The sequence below is a fragment of the Malus sylvestris genome, chromosome 6 (genome assembly GCF_916048215.2).
Source record: "Malus sylvestris chromosome 6, drMalSylv7.2, whole genome shotgun sequence".
NCBI classification, from domain to species: Eukaryota; Viridiplantae; Streptophyta; class Magnoliopsida; order Rosales; family Rosaceae; genus Malus; species Malus sylvestris.
The window spans coordinates 18,435,521-18,454,507 of NC_062265.1; the positions used below are offsets into that span (position 1 = coordinate 18,435,521).

The 18,987-nt window shown below is 37.9% G+C and overlaps 3 protein-coding genes across 6 annotated transcripts; 2 read left to right on the forward strand and 1 right to left on the reverse strand.

Annotated features, from left to right (window-relative positions):
• Positions 1 to 679: 679 nt before the first annotated feature.
• LOC126625993 (uncharacterized) lies at positions 680 to 8,728 on the reverse strand. Its single transcript, XM_050295137.1, has 7 exons — positions 8,483 to 8,728; positions 7,449 to 7,592; positions 7,264 to 7,365; positions 6,162 to 6,332; positions 5,042 to 5,137; positions 4,690 to 4,830; positions 680 to 3,699 (listed from the first exon to the last, which is right to left on the reverse strand). Exons 1-7 carry the CDS (start codon positions 8,564 to 8,566, stop codon positions 820 to 822), a joined length of 3,618 nt encoding a protein of 1,205 aa, XP_050151094.1. The 5' UTR covers positions 8,567 to 8,728; the 3' UTR covers positions 680 to 819.
• Positions 8,729 to 9,223: 495 nt separating this feature from the next.
• Positions 9,224 to 13,699, forward strand: LOC126626693 (transcription initiation factor IIE subunit beta-like). 2 transcript variants are annotated; one of them, XM_050296078.1, is made up of 5 exons: positions 9,224 to 9,390; positions 10,232 to 10,471; positions 12,178 to 12,309; positions 12,453 to 12,569; positions 13,139 to 13,699. In XM_050296078.1, exons 2-5 carry the CDS (start codon positions 10,232 to 10,234, stop codon positions 13,478 to 13,480), a joined length of 831 nt encoding a protein of 276 aa, XP_050152035.1. In that variant the 5' UTR covers positions 9,224 to 9,390; the 3' UTR covers positions 13,481 to 13,699. The 2 variants fall into 2 exon arrangements, with proteins under 2 accessions (XP_050152035.1, XP_050152036.1); XM_050296079.1 differs by having other exon boundaries at positions 9,290 to 9,437.
• A 929-nt stretch (positions 13,700 to 14,628) lies between these two features.
• Positions 14,629 to 17,469, forward strand: LOC126626692 (uncharacterized). 3 transcript variants are annotated; one of them, XR_007624767.1, is made up of 10 exons: positions 14,629 to 14,769; positions 14,871 to 14,982; positions 15,365 to 15,492; positions 15,590 to 15,729; positions 15,844 to 15,912; positions 16,200 to 16,335; positions 16,552 to 16,614; positions 16,695 to 16,738; positions 17,020 to 17,166; positions 17,270 to 17,469. XR_007624767.1 is itself a non-coding variant. In XM_050296076.1 (10 exons), the coding sequence occupies exons 1-9, from the start codon at positions 14,673 to 14,675 to the stop codon at positions 17,104 to 17,106; spliced, it is 876 nt and encodes a 291-aa protein (XP_050152033.1). In that variant the 5' UTR covers positions 14,629 to 14,672; the 3' UTR covers positions 17,107 to 17,121; positions 17,201 to 17,469. The 3 variants fall into 3 exon arrangements, 2 of the variants coding, with proteins under 2 accessions (XP_050152033.1, XP_050152032.1); XM_050296076.1 differs by having other exon boundaries at positions 17,020 to 17,121; positions 17,201 to 17,469; XM_050296075.1 differs by having other exon boundaries at positions 17,020 to 17,469.
• The last annotated feature ends 1,518 nt before the right edge of the window (positions 17,470 to 18,987 follow it).

Below are 18,987 nucleotides of genomic sequence, written 5' to 3' on the forward strand. Positions count from 1 at the left end.
TTTCTTTGTTATTAGTGTTGTTACTGCTTTGCAAATCCATTTTTCAAGTCTTTAATATAGCATTTCATTCTGCTTTAAAAACTGCAGCAACGCGTGGGTACTAATAACTAGTGGGTGCCTAAAATTCCTTCCAGACATACAACTTCAGTGATCAAGAGCGTTTATCAAATCCTTTATTTGGTTTCCCTTTGTCTAGTATTGATTCTAAAAGAAAAACAATATAAGACCATCTCTAAAGGAGATGTCAAAAAGTTAACATCATCAATAACAGCAAAAAAAAAAAATGACAGCACTATTGTTTTCCAACCGAAATGCTAGTTCCTATATATGTAGCATGATATGAAATTGCAGCATAGGAGTTGCTGTCAAATTTGACAGCAACTTCAAATAATTTTTAATTAATTATTAAATGTTTTTATTAGCTTTTTATTAGTTCAAACATTTATTATAATTATTTATCGATTATGGGACTGTTGCAAGTTGTCTTCTATCTTACCTCTTCTTTTTAATTCAACGAATTTTTTAATTTTTTTTAATCAACGAATAGTTTTGTGAATAGACATCCTATAGTGCTCTGTTAACAAAAAATGTTCTTAGAGGCGATGTTTATTGAGTTGGATTTTTATTTCTTCTATTTTCAATTAAGGGGTTGTCTTTTATTAGATTATTTGTATTACCATTCTATTAAATAATGTGAAATTTTATCATGAATTGTTTCATAGGTTACATTGCGACATCACAAGAGACATACAGTTACAAGGTTTCAAAATGTACCACTTACAGAAACCTGTGTACTTGCAGACAGGAGCTACCTTCGCTCTAGGACTTTACATTTCCATGGTAATCATTACTGCCTCCTACGCAAGGCCACTGCGAATCAACCAAGCTGCAATTCGACAAGCTCACATTTCCGGCAGGCAGGCATGAAGAATTTATGGATAACTGCTGGCCTGAACAAACCCCGTTGCAATTTGACATGCTAACGCTTCCTGCAGGCAGGAATGAAGAATTCATGGACAACTGTTGGCCCGAACAAACCCCGCTGCAATTTGACGCGCTCACATTTCTTGCAGGGAGGGATGAAGGATTCATAGGTAACTGTTGGCCTGAGCAAACCCCGCTGCAATTTGACATGCTCACGTTTCCTGCAGGGAGGGATGAAGGATTCCTAGATAACTGTTGGCCTGAACCAATTCCACTGCAATTCGGCATGCTCACATTTCCAGAAGGCAGGAATGCAGAATTCATGGGAAACTGTTGGCCAGAAACAGATTGTTCTGGTGGATCGAACTGAGGTAAAATATCACTTTGAAACAAGCTAGGTGTGCCAAAATCTGGTAGTGCCAAACTATCTCTATGGTTGTGAGAGGTGTCAAGTTTTTCTTGGAAGTAACCATGATAATAATCATCCTCTAATGGAATTGCACCTGTAAGAGTCTTGAATGCGAAATCTAGGCATGGGTCGGACCATGAATCTGTGAAAGGGAAAGAGAACTGTGGCTCTGGATGCTCAACATGTGCTTTCTCGGTTTCAAACTTTTGGGGTTTCTCCTGAGGAACAGCAGGCTCTTCAAGAGCCTTCACGCTCTTGTTTGACAGCTCCTCTTGCATTGAATTGTTTATAGCAGTACAAGGACGAATTGCAAGCTTTGCTTCTGGTGTAATCTCAAGCAGCTGAGATGCTTCATCTGCCAAATCCACAGCTGGGATGGCTATACTTTTACATGAATTTTCTGTTGCAATTCTAATAGCTCGTTCCTTGGACATGGTACCGACCAGCAGCTCAGGTTCAACCCCAGCATACTGATTTGATGACCAACGGGGCAACTTAAGTTCTTTACTGTCCTTGGATTTGTTAGCCCTCCGTTTTCTACTACAGTTCTTTTCCATTCCACCGTCAAATGAATTTTCTTTTTTCATCACATCAGCTGCAGGTCTCAGAATAGGCCTGTTATCCACATTATCAAATATTGGCAATTCCCCTGTAAGTGTTTTGAATGCGAATTCTAGGCAGGGGTCTGAACCAAACAGAATGCTGAGCTCTGGTTCTGGCTTCTCAGCATCCCTTTTCCCAGATTCCAGCTCTTGTTGTTGCTCCTTAGGAACCACTTGGTCATCAAGTTGCATATCTCCCTTGTCCAATGGTTCCTCAGGTGATGCAGATTTTAAATCGGTTAAAGTATGATGCGTTACCTTTGTTTCTGATGGAGCCCCAAGCTGCTGAGATGCTCTATTTACAAGATCTGAAGCCAAACCTACATCTTGACCAGAATCACTTTTACTAGGCTTCCCAGTTGCAGCTTGAACAGCTCGTTCAGTAGAAACCAAATTAGCAACCCCCTCTGGTTCAAGCCCAGCAAGTCGTTTTGAGGATCGACGACACAAATTAAGCTTTTCCTTGTTTTTTGATTTGCTCGAGCCTGTTGGGGATCTTCTGACGTTGCTTTTTTTGAAAACAGTCTTAAGTGAATTATTCTCATTCAGGGTGTAAGCAGCATGAGTAAAAAGGGGCTCATTTCCAGCACACATCATTTTTCCTGGGTCTAACAAAGGACCTCCAACTTCAAGCAATGACCTTTCTCCTTCATGTCTCTCAGACAGTTCAGCTTTTGGCTGTGATGACCTGCTTGGAGAACCATCTTCCTCGGTCTTAGCACATTTTTCAAGCATGTTATTAGTTAATTGCTTCTCTTTAACAACATCAGCTGTCGAAGCAAAAGCAACTCCACTTACGGAGGATACCATCTTGTCTGGCAACTCAGAGCTTTCAGTTTCTGGTAGTTCCAACCTGCTCCCAGCAAGTCGTTTTGAAAACCGGCGACACAAATTAAACTTTTCCTTGTTTTTGGATTTGCTCGAGCCTACAGGGGCTCTTCTAACATCGGTTTTTCCTCCTCCATGTATGTCAGAAAGTTCAGCCTTTGCCTGTGACGGTCTGCTTGGAGAACCATCTTCCTTATTTTTGGCACAATTTTCAACTATGTCATCAACTAAACGCTTCTCTTGGACAACCTCAGCTATCGAAGCAAAGGCAACTGCACTTACAGAGGGTACCATCTTGTCTTGCAACTTGGAGCTTTCAGATTCTGGTAGTTCCAACCTGCTCCCAGCAAGTCGTTTAGAGAACCGACGAGAAAATTTGAGCTTTTCCTTGTTTGTTGATTTGCTCGAGTCTACTAGGGCTCTCCTGCCTTTGCTTTTTTCCACAGTGTTTAGAGAACTATCTTCTTTAGTTTCGGCACATTTTTCAAGCATGTTCCCAGTTAAATGCTTCTCTTGGACAATCTCAGTTGTCGAACTAAAGGCCACTCCACTTTCATAGGGTACCCTTTTGTCTAACAACATGGAGCTTCCAGCTTCTGGTAGTTCTAAACTGATCCCAGCAAGTCGTTTTGAGGACCGACGAGACAAATTATGAATTTCCTTGTTTTTTGATTTGCTCGAGTGTGCTAGGGCTCTCCTCACATTGCTTTTTTCCATCACAGGCTCAAGTGAATTGTTCTCCTTCAGGCTAATAGCAGGAGTCAAACCAGGCTCATCTCCAGCAGAACTCATTTTTCCTGGGTCTATCACAGAACCTTCAACTTCAACAAATAACATATTTCCTGCACGTCTGTCAGGGAGTTCAATTTTTGGCTGTGATACCTGTCTCCTCGTGACGGGATGCTCAAGTTTTCGCCTTTTGGTTGCAGATGATGGCTACAGTAAGAGAGAGAGAGAAAAAAAAAAAGGAAAAGCATATTAGTAAATATAATGTCCCTCGTGCACAGAAATAACAGATAACTGATAAAAGAGATAAAATTGTTGCTAACAAGCCTACCACATTCATAGGGTCATAGTTATAGAGAAACATCAGTTTTGACTTGGAGTTCCTTGGTTTCATACTTTTATGATTTATTCATTAAAGAGAATTTACTGAATACCTTCTATTCCTTTCAGAGACAGGTAAACAGAACAGTAGAAGAGATGAGTGTGAAAACAGCAACTTTATGTTTTAATATGGTAAATTCCATCTTTGCTAAAATGGATAAGAAGTTAATACGCATGAAATTGGCCTACTACAACATCAAAAAATCTTAGCCAAAGCAGTAACAATGCTCCAAAACAATTATGAAAACCAGATGCTTTAAATAGCATTAACAAAGTAGAAAATCAAAACCCCACAGCACGAGAAAGCTTTCACTGCTACATAAATGCAAGAGTTGTATTTGAATCGGGGACTGAGAGACGTATTGTTTTGGATTAAGCTTAATCATGTTGTACAAAAAATATCAGAGCCCAAATTCCACCTAGTCCTCCCTGTTTTTACTTGGAACACACTTTCGAAGTGTTATAAGTGATCTAAATTAAAAAGATTCTGTCTTTCAAAGTAGTATAAATGAATATCACTTGAACTTTATTTTGTTTCTGCACATGTTAGTCATGCATCACACCATATCTGACATGATCAATAAATTTTCATGTAACCATGGGTTATAATGTTTTAGCACTAAAGTTTCCGAAGAATACAACAATAAGCATTCTGATTTTTTACAGTGTAAACTCCAAACTGATTCCATTAAACATTAAAACTGTTTATACAAATAAATAATGTTGGTGTTGCACTAGTGAACAACAACATTGCAGTAACAGAGAACATTGGTGATGGGGGAACAAAAAAAAAAAAAACAGCATGGATATAGCACTTACTGCATCATTAGCTAACTTTAGAACATTCCCGCACATATTCCTGGGTTTAAATGCATGTTTACTGATCTCTCCAGTTTCTAGATAGCAAATAACATCCTTTTTGGAGCGGAACACGTATCCAGAGTCTGGATCTGTGTAATACTGTCCAAAGGAATGGACCACTAAAAATCAGCATATAATATATAGTCAAGAACTCATAGAAACAAACTGCAACTAGTTGGATTATTAATAGAGTAAGACTAAGCATGGAAAGCACATGAGCATGTGTACTATGCATGAAGAGATAGAGAGATGGGGTGATGAACAGAACCAACATCAGCTGGAATAAGTATCAGGGTAACTGATTTTATACCGGGTCTTTTCTAAATCGATTTGCATACTTTGTAACTTTGATCTCCTTTATCCATCCCGGTGGTAAATCCTCCACATGATGCTTCTCAACATAAACCTAAATTATACATCAACAATCATTGGATTAAACAAATGTAATAACATGAATTTCGTAAACGGAATGCAATCATTCGTTCGGTAGCTTCAGTATGTCATGCAATAGAAACCTGCAATGAGTAGTCCCCTAACACTACCATCTTCATACTTCGATATGGAAATGAGGTGCCGTCAATATCAGGGCACCTCAGGCTTAGGATGATTTTCGCAGAAACAGTTTATTACTTTTCTTTTATTTTTATTTTTTTAGACGAAACATAATATAAAGTTTAGAACTTCTCTTTTTCACAATCAAACTACAATGGATGTCTGGCAGGCTGGACTAAACTCTAATAGTGGTAATGTTTAGTGAAGTAGTTCACTGTTCTACCTTTCATGTATACCCAAAACATCATCATTCAACAGTAGTAGGAGAAGTTATATCAAAAAACAGTAGCGGGAAAAGTGATCCTAAAATACCACAAAATTATATTTATCCAACAACCCGTATACAAGTATTTCAGCAGGAACCTATTTCCCTAATCCATTTGATTCCAATGATTAAGGTAGAAAGCAGATAATGACTTAGCTCAGATATCTTATGCCATTTTCCATGCTTTGATTTTTATATACTAAACGACCCAGATAAATGACCAAGGGGAACTCAACCATATGAAAAAGTAAAAAGATAGGAAAATTCTAGTAGTCATCAGGTTGATGTTTTTGGCCATTTACGGGATGGAATGTGATTGTAGGAAAAATTTACCAAGGAGGCAGATAGTTTAATCAGGACTCAAATGGTAAACTTCCTTAAAATATTACATCACGTAAAATGCTAAGTGTTCTCTACTTTAGGCTTTTCTATGAAGTTAAGAACACAGCTTCTAAAGAAAACTGATTGTAGCTAGATTTTGATTTCTTTTGGACTGAGGAATTCAATTCATAAACCATGGAGCTTCTTTTTGGGTCGTTCTTTTAGAATTTTTGTCCCATCCAAATAAGTATGAAAAAGAAATTACAGCAAGAGAATATCCAAGGAAACAAACATTTTTTGTCAGCTGCAAGGTAGTGACAGCCTTCCCTTCGGTTATGCATCTCTTGCTGCTTGTAGATTTGAGATTTCCTGACTTCGAGCTCTTCCGTTTTACAGTTTTGAGATACCGAAATACCTCTGGCTTGGAATAGAATGTACATTCTCTGGAGGGATCAATGTAACACTGCAATTAGGAAAATTGCTCAAGTCAATGTTTCTTCATAGTTTACTATCAACTTTAACAGGAAAGTTACAAGACTATTTTTGTAAAACCACATCAACCCGCTCTTTAAGTTGTACGTAAGACAGGTACTTAGACCACAGAATACAACAACATACAATCTCATTGTGAATGGATTTAGAAAAGATATTACAGTTTATGGTTGGAACAAGTCTGCAAGACATGAATAAAGGGTAAACAATTTCTAGGATTCTACCATACAGGAATCTTTGCTAACGACTTAATGACGTATTAGCGCCAAAGATAATAGTGGCACCAAAGAATTTAATGCCTAGCATCCTTCATAGAATATAGTTTAACACCTAGCATTAATATGAATAAGTGCACTAATAACATTTACACGAATACAATGTAATTTAACACCTAGCATCCTTCAAACGGACCAAAACCATTATCCTAATACTTATTTCTAACCTATAGCATTCAAAGGAATAAATTATTACTTGCTTCAACCTTTTCTTTTTGAAAGTTTGACATCTAATATGCAATGGAATGCTACTAAAATATTTGCTAAAATAACTGTAGCACTATTATGTGCACAACTAATTTGACATACTCTTGGGGCAAATTTTGGATGGCAAAATCTGATATGCTAGAAAAAGTATTCAATGTGAAATGCTATCAAGTCATTGATACAAACGTAAATACTGAGCCCTGACATATCTCACAAACATGTCAAATATACATGTGCCAGGCTGACCATGTGTTTTGGAATACTAGCTAAATCATGATTAATAACAAACCAGGAGTTCCTTGGTAAAATTAATTGCCAAGCCACTAGTAATGGCCTTATAATAAAAGGCTAAAAAGGTATTAAGTATAAATTCACTAGACAATAACGGCAATGCACACAAAAAATGCACATAAACGTTACCTTGTATTCTCTTCCAACTTGCACACCACTCTGTCGTATCCTCAGCTCCACTTTCCAACCGTTAGGCAACCATTCAGGATATTCGGTTGGGTCCACTTCAAGCTTTTGATAATAAACAAGCCCAATCAAATAGATGAACCTAGCAAATGGTTTAGAGAAAAGCCTAAAAAAGGAAAAAGACTTACTTGAGAAGGAACTTCTTCTGAGTGGTTTGAGATCTGCACAGAAGTTGGCTGAGGCTTTTTACCGCGTGTGTTTTCCATTTTGATATAGCGCACAGCATCATCCTTAGAGAAGAACTTTTTCCCAGTTTCCAAATGGATATAAAACTGCAGACACCAACGTGATATGAACTTAGCGATAACACAATCACATGATCTTTTGATTGTAAAGTTTCCATATTAGTTAATATCTTTTCTAACTATTGCTCAATTAGGTCATCAAGATTGGAACAGAATAGGAAGAAGTTAAACATTATTCCTCTGACATAACGATAAGATATCCATTTTCGTTTCAGATTCCAATACTTCACTCACAACAGTCATTTTGCAACTGCCAGCTCAAGCAATATGTCCGTCATCAACACCAGAAATGACACAAAAAACCCCAAAGAGAGTTTAATGAGCCATGACACTGACGTTTGCATCTATACCTAATAAACAGTCATTTTTGGGCAGCAAGATCAATCAATAACTCCTGATGCACTTCTTTTGGAATCTACGCAAGAGAAAGACAACGCACACTCCCCAAACCCCGAGCACGACAAAATCTTCCTTTATAAACTAGACTGTTTCCGTGCAGCGAACAAACAATCACGGCATGAGACCGTACAGCATGTAATTTAAGTCAATCTACTAATCCCAGAACAGAAACCTTCAGAATTTCCTAAAAATGCAAAACTTATTAGCTAAAAACAACCGGAATCACGCAACGCCCAACATGCAATTCCTTTTCATCAACCAAGCACACTTTTTCGCAAAAAGGCGCACTCGCATATCATCGAAATCATCAAGGCCATGAAAATGTGACATGCAGTTATCATACAAAACTTGTATGAAGCTAAAGAGAGAAACACGGGCCAAATTAACACAATCAAAGCTACAAGCTTTCAACCATGGAAGCTCAGCCACAAGCTAACGGGACCAATTGAAAACCAAGATTGTCTGGTTTCAAGTCAAACCCTAGGAAGGCAGAAGAACGAAATTGGCGAAAGTATTACCTCAATTTTGCGACCTCTCTTTTGGTCTCTGGATTGGACGGACCAGCCGGGCGGGAGCCAGTCCGGCGAGCTCTTGGCCACCATTTTGGCGGGAATACGAAGTCTCCGGAGACGAGACGCGGGAATCTGAGCGTTGTTCGGCGATCAAAGTTTGGGTGTTATCGAGGGTGTTTGGTATCTCCAGGTCTTGTGAAGTAAAAAGGAAGTGAAAGTGTATTGAGAATTAGCAAACGGCTAAACGTATGTTAGTGAACATTGTGGATTGGATTGGACCGGAGTCAAATGTTGCGGCACACGTGTTCCTCGATTCTCAATCTCTCCCTCTTTTTGTTTTTTTCCCTTACAAACGATAGCGTAACTAGACTAAATTGTAAGAAGAAAATTGGGAATCTGGCTCTCATTCGAATCCAAAATAATAAGAATATTAGGAATTTATGTACTTTAATCATCCATCGTATATCGTAAAGATAAAAATCATTTGACTCTTTAATTTAAATTTAAACACAAATACCATGTGATGTTAGATCCAGAGAAATCCTCTTCCGAAAATTGGTGGATTGAACCCAAAGCTGTAGAAATAATTATTTTCTCGCTAACAATACCTTGTTATCCATTTGCATTTTTGCATTTTTCTTTGTATGATTTATTACCGTATTTACTATTTTAAGATATGTTGTAAACTCGATCGATCACCTGCCGTTAAATTTTAATTAAAAAATAGGTCAAAGGACAAATTTAATAAATCTTTTAATTGTGGTATGAGGTTACACTTGCCCCCATACCCGAAGAAGGGGTAAAATATAATTTATCCAAATTAAAATGTTTGATTAGCACCCGATCCCCCCATTTGTTCTCCCATATCTCCTACGGTAGCAGCCCTTCATCCGAGTCATCTCGAGCTGTCTTCGGTAAGCTTTTGTTCTTTCGCTACTCGTTCTCCCTCTCTAGCTTTCGGGTATGTAGAAACTAGTGCTTAATTTCGAATTTTATCCATCTAAAATTCAAATTTCTACCCGAATGCGTATTCGATTACCTGTTTTAGGGTTCCTTTTCTGTTGAATTCATGAATCGTTTCATCTATTTACACACCATGTTTAGGCCGCTCAGTTTGATTTCTGTGATGGGAATTAGGCAAACATCGCAAGCGCCCAGAAGTTGAAAGAGTAAATTATAAATTAAAAAAGGAAAAAATTTGGATTTTTGTGGGTTTTTACTTGAAATTACCTTCTTTCTTACTTCTTACTCTGATGAATTGGTGTCACCAAAGTGAACCACTTTGGACGGAGAGGGATTGGAGATGGGGGTTTATGATTTTATCGATTCCATTATGTTCATCCGTGACCTGTGAATTTTTTTTCAATTTCTGATTGGTGTTAGAAATATGCCATGTTCGTTTTTTAATCAAAAAACTGGAGCTTGATAATAAAAATCAATTGAAATGAAGTAATTTGAGATTGCGTGTGTACTCTTGGAGATTGAAAGATTGTGGATTTTTTTTTACAATCGATCTGATAATTTACATTAAATTCATTTAAACTACGGAGTGGGGGAGGGTTTGAACCCAGGATGCAGTGGGTTTATGAGGAAGGCGAAGGCCCTACCCAGTGTACTCCACCGCTTGCAATAGCTTGTTTTAGTTTCAATTTTGATATTCGTGTATAAGCTTGATTTTGCATTGTATACTTATTACATCTTTCTATACTTTTTTAACAGATGTGATGAGTTCTAAGTAAACTTTGTGAATTGCAGATGGCGTTGAAAGAGAGTTTAAATAGGTTCAAGAAGCAGCAAGAGAGCGCACAGTCACTTCTTATTGGCATTGCATCTGATAGGGCCACAGCAACACCAAGACCTGCGCCTGCGGTCACTAAGGCTCCTGCACCAGCTGTCAAATTTTCAAATGATACGGAGAGACTTCAACATATTAATAGCATACGGAAAGCCCCTGTTGGAGCTCAGATCAAGCGTGTTATAGACCTGTTGCGGGAGGTTCGAACTAAACCCACATTTTCTCCCTTTATTTACTTGATGTAAATGACTATTATATTGTTTCATTTACAACTCTACTAATGAATCATAATAAATCATAACCGTGTGGTGTGTGTACTTTGAATCACGATTCACGAAAAGAAATTGAGGTGTCCATGGTTGAGCTACAAGCTCATCTGAACCCCATGTTTTGAGTTTCCTGTTGTTCCGTACAGTATTGTAATGAGCAGGCTTTTTGTGAACCATTACAATTTGTTTATCAGCGTCATTTCAAGATAATTGGTAGAGGTTAGTGCAGATATTCTTGGCATGTAACTTATTGGTGTGCCTGCGGATTTGGATGGTGGTGACTTCTGTGTCCTACCGTAAGTCCCATCTGGTGAGACAGTAGTGGGTTGTTTCCACTCCCCCCCCCCCCCAAAAAAAAATCTTTTTGCTTAACAAAACGATAAAAAAAATAATTGTAAAATAGTGGACCGCATGCCAAAATTGGTTATGTTTGTAGTGTTTTTTGGAGATTCACATAGCTAGAAAAATTTATGTAAAGCTGATGATTGATCAGTATCTAGAGCACCTAGCGTGAGCAGCAAGGGTATAGAAATTGGCTTACGCTATTTTCTACATCTGCCTGTGGTTGATGAACATATGTGAGTTGTACTTATATATATAGTTTTGGTCACGAAAGATGAATTCCTCCCAAAGTGAAGTTTGCTACTTGGTTAGTGGCTCATAAAAAGGTCAATACTCCCAACATGATTCCAAGGAGGAGAGCCAACTCATGCCTTTATCCTCTGTGGTGCATCCTATGCTAGAGTGACGGGGATCTGGAGATCATGTTTTTATATGTTGTCCTGTGGTTTTTTGAGTCTTTGGTGGTGCTTGTTCAGGGAGTTTGGAGTATGTTTTCTCCGTTTTATCTGAGAAATTTAATTACCAGGGTGGGGGAGGAAAACCAAAGTTTTATGGGGGCGCATACTATTGGCTAGTTATTTGGGATGTTTGGCTATGATTTTCGAAGATGTTGCAGGTGGTGGGACACAGATTTTATTGGAATTTTTTTTTTATCTTGGTCATCATTATGGGCCTCACTAGAGAATTCAGGGCTTGATCTTATTCTAGTATTCAGGGGTTGATCTTGCTATATACTAGGTGTCGTGTTGTGTTATGTGGTTTATGTCTTAGTGTTTGAGAACACTTGCTTCCATGCTTTTTCTTATGCTTTTGCATTCCTGTTATGGCCATCTTGTCCATTGCATGTGTAATTTTATTGTTTTCTGCATTAAAATTTGTTTCTACTAAAACATAAACAAATAACAGACTTCAGAAATAAATCAGCATTTGCATATAATATATACAAGAGGGCTGTGCTGAAGCGACTGCTTATTTCTGATCTTCTTGATGCCTATAACAGAATATTTGCGAGGTTAAGATGGGGAGTATCAGTTTAGATGGAAGAGTTTTTGTGCTTAAAAATATTAGCTTTGCCACGGGTTCAGTTGTGGCTATTAGAAATTCACTAGGTGCTAACATTGGCATTAATCTATAATTTTGTTGGAGCAATTTGGTGCTTTCCTGGAAACACCTTTTACTCTCCCTCCCTTTCCCAGCTCTTTTTTGTTGTTTTCTCTTTCCTGCTTTTTGATAAGAGAGATGCCAGCTTGGACTCATCTGATGACTTTGAATATCTGTTTTACATATTTTTGCAGACAAGGCTTTCGTATACACCAGAGCAAATTAATCAAGAATGTTATGTAGATGTGAATGCTAACAAAGCTGTCTTTGACAGTCTGAGGAATAACCTAAAAGTTTCTTATGATGGGAAGAGCTTCTCTTATAAGGTAACTGTGAATTTTATCTAACTATATGCCCGAGTAGACCAGGATGCTTATGATTTTATATATCATTTGAATTATTTATAAATGGCCTTCTTGTTTAACCTCCATGAAGGATGACGTCTTCACTTGTATTTTTTTATCTGTAGTCCAAACATCGTATCATGGACAAAAAACAGCTTCTGTCCCTAGTACGGAAATTTTCAGAGGGTATACCGGTCATTGATCTCAAGGATGCTTACCCAAATGTGATGGACGATTTACAGGTATATATTATTTGTACATTTTCGACTTATTTGATGAATCATGGTATAGCAGATGACATCATACAATACTGTATTTACCTTTTAGATATCTTAGAGATTCCTCCCCCTACCCAAAAAATAATGCGACTGTCTTTGTGTGCGAGAGAGAGGTCCCACAGTGTTTTGATGTTATACCTAGTAAAGTACACAGATGGAATGCCCGTGGTTCTTTATAACTTTTGCATATTTAGTGAATTTGATGAACTACAGAGAATTGAAGTTTTCATTTCTCTTTAGCCCTATTGCTTTTACCGAGGCCATTATGGCGGCACCTGTTAGGAACTGTTCTTAATGCCTTTAGGTTAGTATGGTGACCCCAAAAGAGACTTCTACATCTTTGGTCTTAAAGATGTCGTAATAGATTTCTTCCTTTTGATTTTATGAAGGAAAATGGCTATGCATCTTGTTTTTTCATCCAAACTTTCAGTTTTTGGTTGAGGCTTGTCTGCTGTTATATGCTGCGATGTAATTTGTAGTCTCTGGATTGCTACTCTTACTGTGGAATCTTAGAAAGAGAAATTATTTTCTAGGCTTTGAAAGCTTCGGGTGATATCTGGCTGCTTTCAAACTTTGATTCACAAGAGGACATAGCATATCCAAACGACCCCAGGTTGCCTGCCTCCAAGGTTGACGATGACCTTAAGGTGCTCTTTAGGGGGATTGAGTTGCCGCGTGATATGATTGACATTGAGAAAGAGCTCCAGAAGAATGGGATGAAGCCGGCCACCGATACTGCAAAAAGAAGGGCCTTGGCACAGAGTCAAGGCATTCCTAGCAAATCCAAACCCAAGAAGAAGAAGCACGAGATCACAAAGAGGACCAAGCTTACAAACGCCCATCTGCCGGAGCTTTTCCAAAACCTAAAGAACTAGATCAAGCCGTCCTCTTTGGCAAGTTGCGTGGTTATACTCTCGAGGCAAAACCTTTTGGGTAGGGCCTTCGAATATGTGATTGCATTTACAATCATGAAGTTTATGTGAAAGATCTCTGAGGGCTTGTATGGTCCAAGGAGTGTATTAAAACAGATGTATTAATCAGATTAGCCAAGTGACAACTATTAATGCTAGTGAAAAACACTTCGAGAATCAAAACGCCGCATTTGACTGTAAATGAGGTTTTCTGGGACTTGTTTGCCAAGCACCCCTCAGAAATGGAAGTTAAAGAGGCACAAGACACCTCAAAGTCTTCAATCAACGTATTTATTTTGCATAAGATGCTGTCAATGTTTTAAAGGGCAAAGGCATGAAGGCATGGATGGGATGTTTCATGGATAGTCCCGTCTAGGCGAAAGTCTTGAGGTATGAGATGAAGCCTTAAGAAACCTAAATTTTTAATACACACACACACACACACACACACACATATATATATATATATATATTTAATACTTTGTAAAAACGCATAACTAAAAGTAAACATAAAGGAAGATGGTGGGAAAATAAAACCCTAGCTATCTTCATTTTCTTCACTGGGCAAACTCTACAACTCAAGAGAATTCCAAATTTCTACAACTTAAAAAAGAAGATGCGCCTCAAGCGCACCCCACGAAGCATAGGCAAGTATTTTGCGGACTCCCAAAAAATAGAGGCGAAAATGTTGTCGCCCCGCCTCGCGCACCCCATAAAGCCTAGGTAAGTATTTTGCCAACTCCCAAAAAACAAAGGCGAAAATGTTGCCGCCCCGCCTCTAAGGCAATCTAGGCGCGCCCCAAAACGAGTTTTTTAAAACACTGAATGTTGTAGATATTGATTAAGTCAGTTAGTAGTGAGTGTAGTGTGGTCACTTCTTCATTGCACAACTAGTTGGGATTCCCCATCTCGAAAGTTAGAATAGTTTGGAATACACATTATCGTCTTGTTAAAAATGCACCCTGTACTAAATAATAATAGTTCCCGAAAGGGCAATTAGGTAACTTCAATAACTAAGCGCCAATTTTAAACCCACAAATTTAAAAGTTCGTTTTTTCCCTGTCCACCCATTTTATACCGGAAGAGATCGTCCCCCTAATTTGATATAAATAAAACTATCTCAGTGCATTCAATCTCAGGATCACGCAACGCCACGATGCTCATTCAATCTCAGTGCTCCGTACTCTCTCCCATTCGCCTCACAAACCCCCGTCGCCGGTGCCTTCTCATTCCCCGCCCTGCCCCTTTTAACGGTAATACGAATTTCTTAGTTTCGACTCGGTTTTTTGTTCTTTGTTCTTCAGTGTTTTTTTTCTTGGGATTTTTTGGTGCAATTTTAATTATCTATGGTCAGTTTTCCGGTCGTACGGAGTTGTGAGAACATGGCTGGGGAAGAAAAAGAATGGGGGAGTGTTGGTTTCGGCTACGGAGGAGCAGAGCTCGAGCCTCAATGTGCAGAAGAAAAGGTTCATAACTCTTCCAATTGTTGTCATTATAATCCTATTCGTGTTCTGAACTTTTATTTTTTCATGTAAAATTGAGATTGGCTTGGTGGGGTTGAATTTCGAAGGAGCTTCATTGGCGTAGAGAGCCCATCTCTCACAGTTCTATGTTTTGAATTGCATTTGTATCACATCATACAATCATGTCACGTAGAAGGTGGATTCACTTGTTTTATGAAAGTTTTTATGTCTGGTTGTTATCGGACACGTCAACTGTCGCATAATGTGGTCAGAACATATGTGGTCATGTGGTGTTACTAGACATTATCAATTGTCACTTAATGTGGTCAGCCAATGCATTCACCTGTTTTTACATGCAAAGGTAATGATCTTGTACTTTCCACAGGAAAATCGTGGAACACGTAAGCCTTCTCAAAGCGAAGCAGGATTTATCTGATGAAGAAGAGAAGGATATGCTGGATTATCTCTATACAACCCAGTATCAAATGCGAGGCATTCTCGCCATATCACTAGGTGAGTTTTACTCAAAATACTTGGTTGATTTTGGTGGCTTTTCTTTGTCCGATTTGCACTATTACAAGGGCTTATATGTTCTCAATCGCTCATTTAGGACGTGTCTCTGATCAAAACCCTGACAAGTATACCCACGCTGTCTACATGCGCTTCCAGAGAAATGAAGACATTAGCAAGTTTTATGAGAACCCTTTCTACATGCGAGTTCTGAAGGAGCATGTATTCCCTTACTGCCATGTATGCCCTGACATGTAAACACCGACACTCTGTTCTTTAGGCTTCGATTTCTGTTAATTTTGCATTTAACATTTTTTTCAACTTATTGGACTGGAATTTATGGTACATACACAGGAATTGCTTAATGTCCACTACGAATCTGAAGTAGAAGATGATATTGTTCCAATATTCCGCAAAGGAGAGGTTTGAAACGACATCCTTACTGGTTTTTGTTTTATTTATGCGATACAATCCTATTGGGATTGGGGACTACATAATGCACGTGCAGAAAAGAGTGTAAATGCTTGCGATTACACAGGACTTGCTTACTTTCAATTAAATTTTACTATCCCTTTTAACTAAATTGGTTGGGATCAAACTTTTGAATTCTCATTCCACATCTTAATATATCCATATAATTTATGTTTGTCGGTTTTGGGTGTAAAAGAAATCTCGAAAGGGAATGCTATGCTAACTACTCTTGCAAGCAGGAATTCAACTTCGGTGTGGAATTTGTGCTTCTGCTATCGTTTGTTGATAGTGCATCTGGACATGTGGAAGAGGCATTGGTTTCTTTGGAAGAACTAATTGTGGGATTTCCATCCTTGATTGTCCAATCTACTCGAGGTTTGCTTGAGCTAAAAGCCATCTCTTTATACTTTTCACTCTTAGTGGAAAATAATTCACTTGAACCCTAAAACAAGGCATCTCGATTTTGTCAACTCTTGTTTCTAGGTTGTTTTGGTTGTGTTTATATAACATTTATTCTGGTGAAATAGTGGGAAAATTCGTATTTTTGTTACGAAGTATCCCTATGGTAACTTGTTACTATTTCGTTGGCAGGTCTGAATCTTAATCTCAGCAGCAAGGAGTATACACATGGAGTAGTGATCAGATTTCGGTCCTGTGAGCGCTCGTTGCCTTATTTAGATTCAGATACATGCTACCCTCACTTTGATAACTTTCATTCACTGTATAACTTGTAGTTGACGCTTTTGAGATATTCATGGGAAGCTCAGAATACAAAAAAGTAAGTATACTTGAATCCAATTTCCCCATCCACTGTGGCATGAACTCGCTTATTACCAGTGTGTTTTTATCTAATCTTACATGATGAAAAATACCGTTCTTCCCAATGTTTTGGCTACATTCTTAGCTCTTTTTGTTCTTTCAGCGTCGTTTTTATATATATAATTATGATCCCCGGCTAATTTAAGGTTCGAGAGACATTTTGGGATCGTAATTCTAGGTTTGTCTCTGTTTCACTCAACCAACACATCTCTAACATTCGGAAATTTTACCAAACTGCAGATATGGAAGTCGAAATTCGAGCAAATCACTCGGAAAACAATTTCTGTTCATTTTTCAGTTCATCCAGTTGGCAATGAGATTATGTAGAGAGGATCCTGTGAGGTGTGTTACCCTTATTCATCAAAACCGAAGAGTATACGAAAAGAGGTATATCTCATAATATTCATATGTGTCCCTGCAGGGTTTTGAGCATGCATTCTTGCTCAATCTGTTTAATTTAAGCACTAAGTATGCAAGCTGGTTTCTCCAGCTTTGTTCTTTCAACCAGGTACTCACTCCGTCTTCTTCAAAATCCTCGTACGGGATTACTTTAATCTAATCCGTCCAATTCTTCGAGATTACAAGCGAAAATTGTGCATTGTACTGTAGGAATGTACGTATTTTTCTTGTATCTTGAATGATTTATCAGTCAAACTTCCATAGCGCTTGTTGCTTGCAACATTAACCTTCTATCTGGTTTCTGAATGACTTATAGGGTCCTTCCAAATGCATTGTTTGACTTCGTTACAGAAAAAAACTAAAAACGCATAATAATATGCAACTAAATTATTAATATTATGCATTTCAGATAATTTTATATTCCATAAGAATCCAAATTGTGTTCCACCAAATTCAAGCCAAAAATCAATTACGTGTTTGCATGTTCACTTCTTATGTTAACAACTTCTTGTTGGCGACGCAACTCCAGTTACCTAGTCATGTCTTGACAAGTCTTGTACTTTGAAAAAAAAGTTACCTAGTCATGTCTTGACAAGTCTTGTACATTGAAAAAAAAATAAAACAAAACCTTGAACTTGGTTTGTTGGTTCTCACCTTTTTTCTTACAACTCTTTGATTCCTAATTTTAAGCTTTTTTATTTTTATTTTTTATTATTACAAGTGATATTACTAATCTAAGCTACACTAAAATGAGGGAAGGGTTTGAATCCGAGCAGTAGTGGATTGGAAAAGGAAGACCCTATCCACTGATTCCCAGTTTTAGAATTTTTTTTTAGGCCTAATCAGATAAATGGTTCCCGTGGTCATAAAGTATTCGGATGATAGCCCCTGTGGTAAAAAAATTCGGATTTCAACCCCTGTGGTCACAGTCTGTTAGGATTTAAACCCTTGTGGTCTAAGTCTGTTAGGATTTATGCCCTTCTGTCATTCCTCCATTAGGTTTAGGTTGGCCAAATTGGATAAATGGTCCCCGTGGTCATAAGAAATTCGAAAGATAGCCCTCGTGGTAGAAAAAATTCGGATTTAAACCCATGTGGTCTAAGTCTATTAGGATTTATGCATGAAATTAAAGGTTTTGTCATTCATTCGTTAAGCTTACAGGTGGAGCAGAGTTTCTCTGAGTATCTATCAATAAAAAATATCTTACAATAAAAAGAAGGGGTGGGGGGGGAGAGAAGATTTCAGTTTATGGTAAAAAAATTCATTCATCTCAGTTATTTCACAAGAAGAAAAAGACAAAAACAGAGGATCTGTTGAATTTCAAATAGTTAGTTTCACCAATAGGATACAAAGACTTACTTCACATTTACAATTACACAAAAAAACTATTTATCTCAAAGAGGTTTACGTAAAATTCTGGGAAAACACCAACGATCACTGTCTTATTTGTCAAAGAAAAATAGAATATGTTATAAAGAATTAATTAATCGGTTGGATATTCGAAAGTCAAAAACTCGTTAATTTTATAAAGGCATTTTGAATTATTTGATTTATTAGATCTTGAATTTTATTGAATTATGTGATTTATTAGTTCCACCTCGTACTGTCACGTCTCCTTAGAGAAACTCTGCTCCACTTGTAAGCTTAGCGGAGAAATGACAAAACCTTTAGTTTCAGGCATAAATCCTAACAAACTTAGACCACAGGGGTTTAAATCCGATTTTTTTTTTACCACAGGGACTATTTTCCTAATACCTTATGATCATGGGGACCATTTATCCGATTTTGCCAACCTAAACCTAATGGAGG